We start from the raw sequence: 13,806 nt of genomic DNA on the forward strand, positions 1-13,806 counted from the left end.
TACACAGTTTTGTGCACGAGTACCTGACATGTGTTACTTCCTGATGGTAGCTGCTGTCTGTGCCGTGGTGTAATTCTATCCTCCTGGCGTACAGCCAGTACGTGGATTATAATTCTAGCGAAATTTATAGGTTGTGTTGTTTTGTTCGGTGTCTGGGTTATTATTCACAGAAAAGGAGGCGAGTCTGGATCCCTCTGCGTCGACTGGAAGAAACTGCAGTCACGTGACCAAAACGTCAACAACGACATGGCAGCCTCTTGTTTGGTAAATTGACACACGGTCCAAGCTGATAAAGGAGCGCTTCGTGTGTTAACCCAAGAGTCACATTTACAAGACGAAAACACCGGGTGTGTATTCAGTATTTCACTGGCTGCATGTGGTGTGTGTGTGTGTGTGTGTGTGTGTGTGTGTGTGTGTGTGTGTGTGGGGGGGGGGGGGACTTTGACGTAAACTATCGGCGGTGGTGGGGCACAGCGCGAGCACAGAGGGATTGGGGGGTTGGTTACCACACGCGCTTGTCTGTAGCGTATTGTCCGTTGTTAAAGCGGAAAGAAAGTGTTTACTTTGAGCCGTAAAACCGAGCAAATAGAGGGAAAACATACTTCTATCCAACCGGCGTGCTAGCACCACACCCACGTTAAAACCAGCGGCGACTCAGCGAATGAATTAACGCCACTAGGTGTTGGGTGTTGTGGTTGGCCTGTTGATAACGGTGATGCTTTGTGAATAAAAAGTCGCCCTGCCCCATCAACCCAAACCCCGTGGCTATGACAGAATACCACAAGCAGCCGCTTAACTTTATTCGAGCTAGTTAGCTAGCGTAGCTAACGTCAGCAGGTTATATGTAGAAAGCGACTGACTCATAATGCCTACTTGTAAACAACAATCGCATGCGGAGCGGGTAGCCAATAGGAGAGCTCATCGATGAAGCGTACTGCAACGTGATTGGTCAGCTCGTAGACGCTGTAACGCCCTAAGGTGAACGTGAATAATAAAGGTGAATTCACCCGTGCACACTGTCTTAGTTGCCAGCCAATTGGGCTATTCTTTTAATGTTTAACTTATGTGACAGTTGCTCTATCAGCGTGTTACAGCAGGTTAAAGATCCAAGTGTGGACTGTGACTTGGAGCTCCACGATAATAGTCAGGTAACATTAGGCTACAGTCACCGTCCTGCTCCAGTCAGCTGGAAATCAACATGACTTCCCAAAAGTCAGGTAATCTCTGGATCATTTGGGAGGGTTTGAATAACCTCATGTGTGTTGATCAAAGGGTAGTTGTGTGAAATTTGTGTGTTTTTTTTAAATTTAGATTGAACCGATTCTTTTCACATTATACATGCCCACGTAGGTGTGTGCACTTGGTAAATCCCAGCAGCAATTATCTTGACATTGCAGCTGTGTTTTCAAAAGGTGTGGTAACAAATTGCATGAACGTGTCGCGTTTTGTCCTCCATCCAGACACTGCCATGTCCCCAAAGATCACAGGAGAGCTGCTCAGGCAGCTTCGCCAGGCGATGAGGAATTGTAAATTCTTCTCTGAGCCCATACAGGCTTACATCGTCCCGTCTGGAGATGCACACCAGGTAAGTGAGATCGCCCACATGCCGTACGTACAGTATGCTACGTTTATACCTGATTGCACCCAAATATAAACTTGAGTGATACGCTCACGGGTCCTGCAGCTGCTGTTCCTGCCTATTTTACTTTGTGTGTGTGTGTCCTGACTCCCTTTTGATCGTCTTGTCTGACCTTCGCAATTAATTGTAGCCCTTTGCTCACTGCCACCCCCCCCCCCCCCCCCCACCCCCCCCACCCCCCTCTCGGTGCACAAGACATGATGTGAGAAGAGCAGCAAAGGTGGCATTTCAAATGTCTGACTGGTTGATGGCCACTTCCCACTGATTGTTAATAAAGCTGATCTCTCTCTCTCTCTCTCTCTCTCTCTCTTCCTCTCTCTGCCCCCATGACTTTCAGAGTGAATACATTGCACCGTGCGACTGCAGACGAGAGTTTATCTGTGGATTTAATGGCTCCGCAGGTATGTTTTTGCGTGTGCGTGAATGGCAATGTAACACATCCTGGTTGGGCAGACCGGTAGCTAAGATCGAATTTCCATTTTCACTCTTGTTCAACTTTTACCCTGTGCTGTATTCAGGTTAAATCACCCAGATCCCGATGCATCGTCTCATGTTAAATTGTATTTGTACGACATGACACATCAGTTTTTTTTATGATGGTAGCGGAGGTGTACTTTCAGACGAGGTGGCCTACTTTGGAATAATCCCTGTGGGAAATCAGCACCTCTTGAAAAAGAAGCGCTCATTCAGTCTCAGACTGTTTGTTCGCTGCTCTAATTTCAGAGGCATATCTGTATATTTTGCTTCCCAGAACTGCACAAGCACAACTGACACATGAGACGTGTAACAGACTAGTAATAGTAGTAGTTTCACCATTCCAGAGTCAGTTTTCTTGATTACGACGTTGTTGCATGAACCAGACCTGTGACTGAAAGGGTCAAATCCGCTTCGTGTGTTGTGATGTGTAGGTACAGCCATCGTCACAGAGCAGCACGCCGCGATGTGGACCGATGGGCGGTATTTCCTCCAGGCCAGTCAGCAGATGGACAACAACTGGACCCTTATGAAGATGGGTAATGTGGCCCCAACTGATGTTTCTGCTGTACATGATGAAAACGGCCTCTTAGTAATGTAAAGTAATACATTACTTAGCTTAGTTTTCTTGTTTCTCATTTGAACAGTTTTTGGTTATTTTTGAGTACTTTAAGATTAAGATTTGAACTACAGATTCTGTATTGAATTCAGTGTGTATACACAACAAGCACCCTTCAAACTGCTATCAAAGCACCGATGATAAAGCGTGAACGTTTTGACCTAATTTAAGAATAAAAAAAAAAACAAGGCAAGATTGTCCTATTTATGTCCAAAATCTCCAAAGATGCTGCATGTGAACTATTGATATGACTCGGGCCTTTTATTTTACGTCTCTGTTTTGTTGATTCATAATCGTATCCAGGGCTGAAGGAGACGCCCTCTCAGGAGGACTGGCTGATCAGCATCCTGCCCGAGAACTCCAAAGTGGGAGTCGATCCTTGGATCATCGCTGCTGGTAGGTCGCGGTACAACAGAACTACACTAACACAATCAGAACTGCGTGGACACTGCGCTCTTCCCATAATACATGTGCTCATATAACGGGGGGGGGGGGGGGGGGGGGGGGGGGTCTCACTAACACATCTGTTTTTCTTCCTAATTTACATACTCCCTACACTAAAGAACATTCCACAACCCTCCCTTTCCGGATACTTCCTTTGAAGGAAGCTACAGCAGACATATACCATACCGTTTTTGTCAACCAATGAATAAAGCACATAATACAGTCACAAGTAGAAAAATACTTTTCTGTCACATAACACATCTCAACTCTTCCCATGTTATGTTTCAGATCAGTGGAAGAACATGTCCAGGGCGCTGACCAGTGCGGGCCACTCTCTGGTGGCAGTGCAGGATAACCTGATCGATGCGGTCTGGATGGACCGGCCGGAGAGACCCAGTACACAGCTCCGCACCCTGGGCTTAGAGTACACCGGTAGGTGGCGAGCGACATTCACCGCCATTATTATGACCCACGCGGCTGTTTTACAGTCGCTAACTAGAGACACAGAGAACACGCATTAACAGAATGTAGATTTAATTCTTGAAGAATTATTCATTTTATTGAGAGCAGGCGTATTGCACATAATTTGGATTGTGTTACATTTCTTATCTTTTGATTCCAAGACGGACAAAATACAGGTATGTAACTGGATACACAGGTTGTGGAGGTAGTAATGAATTCACTGTCTGTGACTGACTTCCTTTAGGCATTTCCTGGCAAGACAAGATCACTGCACTGCGAGCCAAGATGACGAAGAGGAAAGTCACCTGGTTCGTTGCCACGGCGTTGGATGAGATTGCATGTACGGATCCTTTTTTTCCCTTTAATTACTTCTGCCAAAGAGATACTGGAACACAGTGATGGAAGCGTCAAATTTTGTAAATTTCAGACATAAACACCTCCGGTTTGTAGATATTTGAGTAAAGTACATTTACCAGGAACATCAGAATTGTACTTCAGTACAGTACAGCCATCACTCGTTACGATAACTCTTAAAATAGCAGCTCTGTGTTAAGCCCAGGTTTATGTTTGGAGGTATCCTGGTGAGCCCAGAGCTTGTAGATTTATACAGTTGTGGTCAAAAGTTTACATACACTTGTAAAGAACATAATGTCATGGCTCTCTTGAGTTTCCAGTTATTTCTACAACTCTGATTTTTCTCTGATAGAGTGATTGGAACAGATACTTCTTTGTCACAAAAAATATTCATGAAGTTTGGTTCTTTCATGACTTTATTATGGGTTAACAGAAAAAGTGCCAAAATCTGCTGGGTCAAAAATATACATACAGCAACATGAATTAGCAATTTTGGTGACTTAGAAAGTTGTGTCAATGAAATGAGCTTCATAGCATGGCCTCTTAACTTCTTGTGAGTGATTATGAGTGACTACAAATGGTGACTTCTCTGAGGCCATTTAAATAGGGCTCATTGGATACAAACGCCCACAAACGCTACAATGGGAAAGTCAAAGGAGCTCAGCATGGATCTGAAAAAGCGAATCATTGACTTGAACAAGTCAGGAAAGTCACTTGGAGCCATTTCAAAGCAGCTGCAGGTCCCAAGAGCAACCGTGCAAACAATTGTTTGTAAGTATAAAGTGCATGGCACTGTTTTGTCACTGCCACGATCAGGAAGAAAACTCAAGCTATCACCTGCTGCTGAGAGAAAATTGGTCAGGAGGGTGAAGAGTCAACCGAGAACCACCAAAAAGCAGATCTGCCAAGAGTTAGAAGCTGCTGGAACACAGGTGTCAGTGTCCACAGTCAAGCGTGTTTTGCATCTCCATGGACTGAGAGGCTGCCGTGCAAGAAGGAAGCCCTCGCTCCAAAAGCGGCACCTTAAGGCTCGACTGAAGTTTGCTGCTGATCACATGGACAAAGATAAGACCTTCTAGAGGAAAGTTCTGTGGTCAGACGAAACAAAAATCGAGCTGTTTGGCCACAATGCCCAGCAATATGTTTGGAGGAGAAAAGGTGAGGCCTTTAACCCCAAGAACACCATGCCTACCGTCAAGCACGGTGGTGGTAGTATTATGCTGTGGGGCTGTTTTGCTGCCAATGGAACTGGTGCTTTACAGAGAGTAAATGGGATAATGAAGAAGGAGGATTACCTTCAAATTCTTCAAGATAACCTAAAATCATCAGCCCGAAGGTTGGGTCTTGGGCGCAGTTGGGTGTTCCAACAGGACAATGACCCCAAACACACATCAAAAGTGGTAATGGAATGGCTAAATCAGGCTAGAATTAGGGTTTTAGAATGGCCTTCCCAAAGTCCTGACTTAAATCCCATTGAGAACATGTGGACAATGCTGAAGAAACAAGTCCATGTCAGAAAGCCATCAAATTTAACTGAACTGCACCAATTCTGTCAAGAGGAGTGGTCAAAGATTCAACGAGAAGCTTGCCAGAAGCTTGTGGATGGCTACCAAAAGCGCCTAATTGAAGTGAAAATGGCAAAGGGACATGTAACCAAATATTACCACTGCTGTATGTATATTTTTGACCCAGCAGATTTGATCACTTTTTCTGTTAACCCATAATAAAGTCATGAACGAACCAAACTTCATGAATGTTTTTTGTGACAAAGAAGTATCTGTTCCAATCACTCTATCAGAGAAAAATCAGAGTTGTAGAAATAACTGGAAACTCAAGAGAGCCATGACATTATGTTCTTTACAAGTGTATGTAAACTTTTGACCACAACTGTAAATGTGGGGTCTGTTCGGGAGCTTTCTCGTCGATGTACAGAGTCGTCTCATTAGGTTTTTAGCAGTTTTGTTTTAGTTGTGTAAGCAAAGCGGTACCCAGCATCACTCCCGTTACATAAGTCCGTTTTGATGCACGATCACGATCCAAGGACCCAGGGATGCTCCGGCGTCCCTCTAGATGCCTGTCTGAGCACCTCGTTCACCGCGCCTAATGAGCTCTTGTTTCTGATTGTGTCTGGTCTGGAGGGTTTGTGTTATTTAGAGTAATGCAGATTTTGATTGTCATCAGGTAGCGTTCGGACAAGAGGGTTTCAATGGGGCGTTACATTGAAGGGGATTCGCTCGGGCGTCCACATTAGGATGAGTGAAAGTCCAATCGTAACTTCGATGTTGAACACCAAACAAATGCAAATGCAGTGAGAGCCGTACAGTATTTTAACCTGCACTGTTTACCGACACTGTCGCCGTCCTAATGGGATGAAACAATTTGACCAAATGTTATAAAAATGCAATGTTCTGCTTCCTTTTCTCAGGGCTTTTTAACCTCCGTGGTGCAGACATCGAGTACAACCCTGTTTTCTTTGCATATGCCATTGTGGGGATGAACACAATAAGGTAATGGAATACAACCATGCAGCGTCATATTGGCAACGTCAGTGCTCCGTTAATCACCTAAATGCTACTGAATAAATGGTTATGGTGACTTATGGGTCAGTATGTCTTAGACTGTAAATAACACACTTCCTCTCTGCAGGCTTTTTGTGGACCTAAAGCGTCTTTCTGCTCCCGCTCTGAGAGAACACCTGCAGCTGGACTCCCCCAGCAAACCTGAGCTGAGCATCCGTACGTTCCCGTACGAGTCGGTCTACACGGAGCTCCAGGCCATCTGCGCGGCTCACGGCCCCAAGGACAAAGTGTGGATCTGCGACAAGGCCAGTTGTGCTCTCACACAGGTCGTCCCCAAGGTGAGAGAGAGACTTGTTCATACAAGCGTCACCCGTCTCTTTATACTCATACTATCCGTTGTCGCTTACAACATGAATTGCAGTTTTTTTTCGGACGGGAGGAGAGAAACACATCGTTGTACCAGACATATTCTCTCGGCTATAAACGGTTGATTTACTGTCAAGGCGGGTTGGTGACCATCATAATTCTCTTGGCTTTGACAGGTGGCACAATACTTTGCCTGAAATATTTCTGGTCACACCAACTCCTTCTTAAACTGTTTCCTCTTAATGTATTCCAGTCCAACAGGTCTCCGATTCCATACACTCCGCTCTGCCTCGCCAAGGCAGTGAAGAACGCCGCTGAGGTTCAAGGCATGAAAGTGGCCCATGTAAGAAACTCCGGACCGCCTCTAAAATCTGTTCGCGACTTCTTCATAAACTGACCGAGTTCCCCTCACAGAAAATGTATTAAGTCTTCTGCTATTTTCCCCAACAGATCAAGGATGCAGTTGCTCTTTGTGAACTCTTTGCTTGGTTGGAAAAGGAGGTATTTTCATGACACACTTTTAGATCCATAGGAGAAAAATCACAGATTCCTCCAGTCTGTCTTCACAGGGTTCCCACTGAACGTTAAAGAAAATCTGCAAGGATGTCTTTGTTTTTTCTTTTGTGATTTTATAATGTTATATTCACCAATGAGCCTCAGTTTTCTTTCCAAACACTTTTTGTTCAAAGGAAGCCCCTGCTTTTTGGATATTTGTGATAATGTGATACAGCAACTGTTTGAATAATTACCATTTTCTCACTTTAATGGTTAATTGGATGATTCCCAAAATTACGGTATCTGTTATTCTGACCAATACACCAATATTGTATCCTCTCATATTCTCGGAAACAAATCTTCAATGCTTGCTGGAAAGTCCCACGATTGGTATGTCGATGTGATTGTGGGAACTCTTGTCGTCAGTCGGAGGTTCTTGCGTAACTTGGCTTGCGCTTCAATTGTAAAATATGCCAGTGTTTATTTAAAAAGCTTTCCGCGTGACATTGTTTTATAGATTCCAAAAGGTGCTGTGACAGAGATCTCTGCTGCCGATAAGGCAGAAGAATTACGCAGGTTGGTTTTCACATTGAGGGTTTGCAAAAAAAAAAATTGTATTGAGAGATGACTGGAGGCATATCCCCCTCTACTGGACATGGAGGTGTAGTGAAATGTCTACTGAAGCTTTCTCCAACTGTAACATGTTTTATTCTCTCAGTGCGCTGAAGAGATTACGCATTTTTGGATATTTAGACGACTCTCATGCTATTTTTGTCTTTTTTCAGTCAACAGAAAGATTTCGTTGGCCTCAGTTTCCCCACAATTTCCAGCGTCGGTCCGAACGGAGCGATCATACATTACAGGTCAGCGGGCTTATGAAACAGACCCAAGTGTATTCGATTTGTGTAACTGTATCTGCTGTTTTCTTTTTATGAAAAATGTTGTAATAATAGGTGACTAAGCCCTTTTTTTTTTGTGTGTCTTTTTCCTTCAGACCTCTGCCTGAAACCAACAGAACCCTCTCCATGAACGAAGTTTACCTGATCGACTCCGGAGCTCAATACGTGTAAAACGACATCATTATTATACACATCGACTGCATTTAGCCTAACCAGCCATGCCGTGACTTGTATCGTCACCTCCATGCCTGTTAATGCCAAGAACGCGGACGACATAGGAGCACTTGTGTGTTTTTTGTGCTTTACACGCAAACATCTGCATATTGTGTCTTTGGCAGTGATGGAACCACAGACGTCACGCGCACCATGCACTTTGGGACACCATCAGCTTTTGAGAAGGTACATTTGTTTATCTGCTAGCGCAATCAGTCTAACTCAAGTCGGAGTTTAGTTTGTTGACAAAAAGCTATTTGAGCTGTTCATATTTTCAACATTTAATTTCGTTTGACTGTTTGTGTTGTGTGCTCCCTCTCGTTCCTCCAGGAATGCTTTACCTATGTTCTGAAGGGACACATAGCTGTCAGTGCCGCTGTTTTCCCCAACGGAACCAAAGGTGCTGTCCTTTAATCTGACGCCTTACACTGTAAATACCAGGATGTTCGGCATTGACAAACAGTGACAGATGAATTATTGTCTTTTGTTCAATAAAGATCTCTTATTGTTAGACAAAAACACATAGACGAACCCATTCAGTTTCACATTTGGTCAAATATGTTTGATGACTTTTTAATGTCTTTAAGGTGTGATCTCCAGCTCTAATCCTGCGTTACCTCTTCCAGGCCACCTGTTGGACTCATTTGCCCGGGCGGCTCTGTGGGAGTCGGGGCTGGACTACCTTCACGGCACGGGCCACGGCGTGGGCTGCTTCCTCAACGTCCACGAGGGGCCGTGCGGCATCAGCTACAAGACCTTCGCCGATGAACCTCTGGAGGCCGGCATGATCGTCAGCGATGGTATGGCAGGGAGGGCTTTTGATTCAGCCGGTGAACATCGCAGTAGCAGGACTCTATAATGTCTTTTAATTCATTCTGTCAAATTGAGCCGTTTGTCTTGCTGGAAAAAGTTAAAAGCACCATGACACAAAACTCAATAATTTTTTGCCTTTTTCTGCGTTTGATTGTGTTGTAAACTTTCACCTCAATTCTCTCTTTCTTCTAGAACCTGGGTACTACGAAGACGGATCTTTTGGCATTCGCATCGAAAATGTGGTTCTCGTCGTACCAGCCAAGACCAAAGTAGGTCCTTCAAACTGAGATCAAGGCCTGATGTTCATATAAACTCACACACAAATAGAGTTTGATGCTTGGAAGGTTTTTTTTTATTCTCAATACACATGCACTGGTAGCTGGAAGGCAGCGAAATGGTGATCTTGAATTACAGGAAAAGCAGGTTATGACACGGGAAATGCAAACGCTAAGCGCTATCGATTGGCCTTAGCGAGTGTGTGTGTGTGTATACGACTGAGGGGGAGACAACAATCTGGCGTGGACTGGTTGGACAGCCGTAGTAGATATATGGAGTAGATATCCGGACACGCCAGCACACACAGACACAACAAAACACAGAGAGAGACGCTAACAGGGGAATAACCAGTAAACACTGGGGAAAAGACGTTGGTGTTCTTTACTATGTTTGAGTATCGCGTCAGTTTTCATGATAAGGAAAATGAGTATGTTTGTGTTTTTCTGTCTGTGTGTTCAGTACAACTACAGAAACAGAGGTAGTCTGACATTTGAGCCCCTCACTCTGGTTCCCATCCAAGTGAAGATGATGAGCACAGAGCTGCTCACTCAGAAGGAGGTAAGGAATATCCACTGTAATATTTCAAATAATCAAATTCACCCATTAAAAGATTGTCTCAAAGCATTTTATTGGTAAAGACTTCAAATACAACAAAACAATCAAACGTAGCCTACTTAACACTCCGTACACATTTCAAATCACGATCTGTGCACTTGAGTTTTTGTTAATATTCCCATCTATTTCTATTACCGTATGCACTACTTAACCACCGTCTCCTCAAGGTTTCATGGCCCCCCTTTTGTGTCCCGCAGCGCGACTGGGTGAACGAGTACAACAGAAAGTGCCGGGACGTGATTGGAGCGGAGATGGAGAGGCAAGGCAGGAGGGAGGGGCTGGAGTGGCTGATCAGAGAGACCCGGCCAATCGTCTGAGGACGGACTCTTGCGCGATCCGATCCTTTTGCCCAGGAGATCTAATTGCTCCGCGGTGATAACCGTTGGTATTTTTCTCATCTTTCTCAGTGTCTCACACTTGGCTTCTTTTGTAAAGCACATTGTATCAGCAGTTTTATTAAAGATCGTTTTAAAAATTAAGAGAGAATGTTCATACGTCTGCTACTTTGTGTCTCTAACGAGCTTTTTCTTGAACTACTAGCTTCATGCTCAGGCTTTTTGAGGTTATTCGGATGTGGAAGAAGGTTTCTTAAGGTGTAGAAAATACGAAGTAAAGAAAGTAAATGACAAATATATATATATATATATATATATATATATATATATATAACATATTCAAAGACTATCCCTAATATGCATTTTCAAAATAAATCCACAATGACAACTTTAGACATATGCATGATTATTAGGCCTCTATTTAACTAGTAGCATAATCCTCTATTTACGTTTTTGCTCCTTCAAAATTAAAGGCACCCTGATGTTCTGTTTACATTCAGTGTTGCAGTCATCAAGGCCTATGTCTGTTTTTATAAAACATCTGCAGTGCCATTTTTTGAATATTTCAAACCTTGCACTGTTTACATCCATGTTTGCTAGCTTGCAGTCTTCTCATCCCCTGCCTCTGTCGCCACGTTGCTACGCTTCTTAGCCTCCGTACTCGCCGACCTGTCGGTCAGCGGAACAGCTGTAACCATGGCAGAAATGTGGATCGTGTTGTCATGTGATCGTGACTGTACCCGGAACAAACCAAACTGGGACTCACTAATAAATAACAATGCTCCATAGCACTACTAGTGGTGAAAATCTACCTGCTTCTATCTTTCAGGGACGGAGAACTCTCGCTCCACTTTCTATTGGCTAAAACTTCTAGCCAGTGATGTCAGAGCAGCTATCCAATGCACTTGCGTGGATCAATGTCAGACACACATTTTTGCACCAGCCCATGTTGTTTTGCATGTAAAACAGTGAAAACTGTTAACACACTTTTTAACTTGGACGTAGACTGAACTTTGAACTGGTGACACCAGTGATTACATTTTGTACTTTAATAAGACACAACAAGTGACGGACTAAAACAAAGATGTTACAGGGCTGCAGAACTATAGTGAACCCAGAGTGAGATACGACGTTAAGGACATTTATTTTGAAAAATACTGGCTGAGGGAGTTATGGAGCTGGTCGCTGAGGGGACTAGCAGGATGGTATTTAAGTTTTCGATCTGGCAGTGTGGAGACAGCAGAGTATTGAAGAGAAGAGGCTTGATTATGTTGATGGTTGTGCCCTGACTCTGGCGCACCTGCGTGCAATCACACACACACACACACACACACACACACACACCTGCAGTGAGCGAGACGGTGCCCTCAGGTTAATCAGGCGCTTAAGATGTTGATGTGCAGGGTCATACGCGACAAAATAATGGCCAAAATTGAAGCAGCAATGGACACATCCTGAACTTTAGTCCCTAATATGCACCAAGCTTTCAAATCCTACATTTCCCCATAAAACGCAACTTTATAGCATCTCAAGTTCCTTACCTGGCAACGCAGGCTTTCTCTTATCAATTCGCAGTCTCCAAGCCTTTGCTGAGATAACCCTGACGACATCACTATGACATCATCAGGGTCATTTCCTAGACTAAACTTACTTTAATATGTAAAATGGGTGGAGTGCCCCTTCAATGGCCTGTACATGAGGACATCTCTTTGACTGACACCTCAAAGCTCACACCTTCCAGGTTGCGATGTCTCTCCAGTGCGCCTCGATACATTCAGACAACTTTCTCCCTCCCCAGCCCCGCAGCGCAACTCTTCACCGCCTTCTAGAGCTGCATGTAAAATATGGGCGGGTCCAAGGTGACGCCGCTGTTGGGATCGTTGGCGTACTCCTGAAAGGACAGCGGCAGCGTCACTGCAGTGCGCCCATCTGGTCCCTGTGGGGCTTTGGCGGCCCACTCGTCCTCTTCCTCCTTCAGTCCTACGGGCAGCGGGTTGCTGTAGATGTAGTAGATCCTGGAGTTGTCCCTGGCCGCCTCTGGTTTCCTGAAGAAGGCGAGAGGGTTGATGAAGCTGGTGGACCTCTTCACTGCTTTGACCGCCACGGGGTCCGCCGGCTCGCCTCGGGTCACTGCACTCTCATACACATGGGCTCTCTTTGACTGCCTGGTGGAGAAGATGACTGCACTAATGACTTTAACGTACCCTAATGTGATGCCTTGTGCTCTATTCATGGTAGACTAATGCTCAGCAGAAGGATCACAAGTAGACTCAATATTAAAATGTCAACGATGCAACTTTTCCTATGTGCTATTAAACTAGGACACACCTACGTAGGAACTTCCACGGATCCTAGTGTAGGTGAGAATAATTTCAAAGCATCAAAGCAAATCTGAAATCTGATGCTCACCTGGTTCGGTTGTAGCAGACGGTGATGCAGTACAGGCCCGTGATCGTGAGGATGCATAAGGCCAGGGCGATGATGACAATGTTGAACACTTTGAACTCTGAGTAGAAGAAAGAAGAAGAAAGAGTTTCACATAAAAGAGTAAAAAGGAAGCATCATTATATTCTCGATGTGAAAGTGCAACACACCGAACAGAGCTGCGTTCGTCTCCTGGTCGTGCAGTCCCAAAGCGGCCGTCCCGTTCACATGGAGGCTGTCTGCCGTCATTGCTCCGTCCTGTTGGGCTCCACTCATCTTGCTGCCATTGGCTTCCGAAACATGGACTGAATGCCGAGCTTCACTGGTTTCAATAGAAACCCGGGCCATGTGACTGAAACAGCTCGACTCAGTCGCCGTGGAGACACCCCCGCTTTTGTCTAAGCCCTCGGTTCAAGTTGGACACCCCATCTTCTCCCCCCCCCCCCCCCCCCCCCCCTCTACTCCCCTTGTTTACTGTTCATTATTCTGCTCAGCGTTTTTTTGGGGGGGGGGGGACACTGAGGGGAGGGAGATGTTGGGCCTTTTTTTTTTTTTTTTACTGTTTGCAACAAGCTCTGAGTGGTGACCCAAAAGCAGAGAGTTCAGCTTGCAAAGACTCCTGCAAAGAGGAACTTCAAATCACAGTTAACTTCCAGTATGTTGTCTTGAGTTTTTAAGCTTTTTGTTCTTGAAAGCAATCTGATGTTAGAGGATGCATCCATAAGTAGAGTGAGCGACGTCTTGCTGCCATCAGTACTTAGTATACACAAATAACGTTATGCGTCACGGGCCGTCCTATACTTCCAAAAACGTCCGTACCAAATAAGGGCTTCAACTTTGACTATTTGCATTATCAATA

The 13,806-nt window shown here is 44.7% G+C and overlaps 2 protein-coding genes across 4 annotated transcripts; one reads left to right on the top strand and one right to left on the bottom strand.

Annotated features, from left to right (window-relative positions):
• Positions 1–216: 216 nt before the first annotated feature.
• xpnpep1 (X-prolyl aminopeptidase (aminopeptidase P) 1, soluble) lies at positions 217–10,667 on the top strand. Of its 2 annotated transcripts, none has more exons than XM_068726942.1 (20): positions 217–347; positions 1,461–1,585; positions 1,977–2,040; positions 2,548–2,652; positions 3,036–3,128; positions 3,465–3,608; positions 3,883–3,978; positions 6,418–6,499; positions 6,639–6,849; positions 7,131–7,220; positions 7,328–7,378; positions 7,890–7,948; positions 8,158–8,235; positions 8,367–8,438; positions 8,610–8,670; positions 8,815–8,884; positions 9,111–9,284; positions 9,490–9,566; positions 10,033–10,131; positions 10,386–10,667. In XM_068726942.1, the coding sequence occupies exons 2-20, from the start codon at positions 1,469–1,471 to the stop codon at positions 10,503–10,505; spliced, it is 1,863 nt and encodes a 620-aa protein (XP_068583043.1). In that variant the 5' UTR covers positions 217–347; positions 1,461–1,468; the 3' UTR covers positions 10,506–10,667. The 2 variants fall into 2 exon arrangements, with proteins under 2 accessions (XP_068583043.1, XP_068583042.1); XM_068726941.1 differs by lacking the exon at positions 217–347 and adding an exon at positions 1,042–1,217.
• Positions 10,666–13,241, bottom strand: si:dkey-246e1.3 (uncharacterized). Of its 2 annotated transcripts, none has more exons than XM_068726944.1 (3): positions 13,118–13,241; positions 12,933–13,029; positions 10,666–12,568 (listed from the first exon to the last, which is right to left on the bottom strand). In XM_068726944.1, exons 1-3 carry the CDS (start codon positions 13,221–13,223, stop codon positions 12,349–12,351), a joined length of 423 nt encoding a protein of 140 aa, XP_068583045.1. In that variant the 5' UTR covers positions 13,224–13,241; the 3' UTR covers positions 10,666–12,348. The 2 variants fall into 2 exon arrangements, with proteins under 2 accessions (XP_068583045.1, XP_068583044.1); XM_068726943.1 differs by having other exon boundaries at positions 10,666–12,688.
• Positions 13,242–13,806: the final 565 nt, after the last annotated feature.

The sequence above is a fragment of the Cebidichthys violaceus genome, unplaced genomic scaffold (genome assembly GCF_023349555.1).
Source record: "Cebidichthys violaceus isolate CVI_PGR_0920_01 unplaced genomic scaffold, fCebVio1.0.p SCAF_4, whole genome shotgun sequence".
In the NCBI taxonomy this organism is placed as follows: domain Eukaryota; kingdom Metazoa; phylum Chordata; class Actinopteri; order Perciformes; family Stichaeidae; genus Cebidichthys; species Cebidichthys violaceus.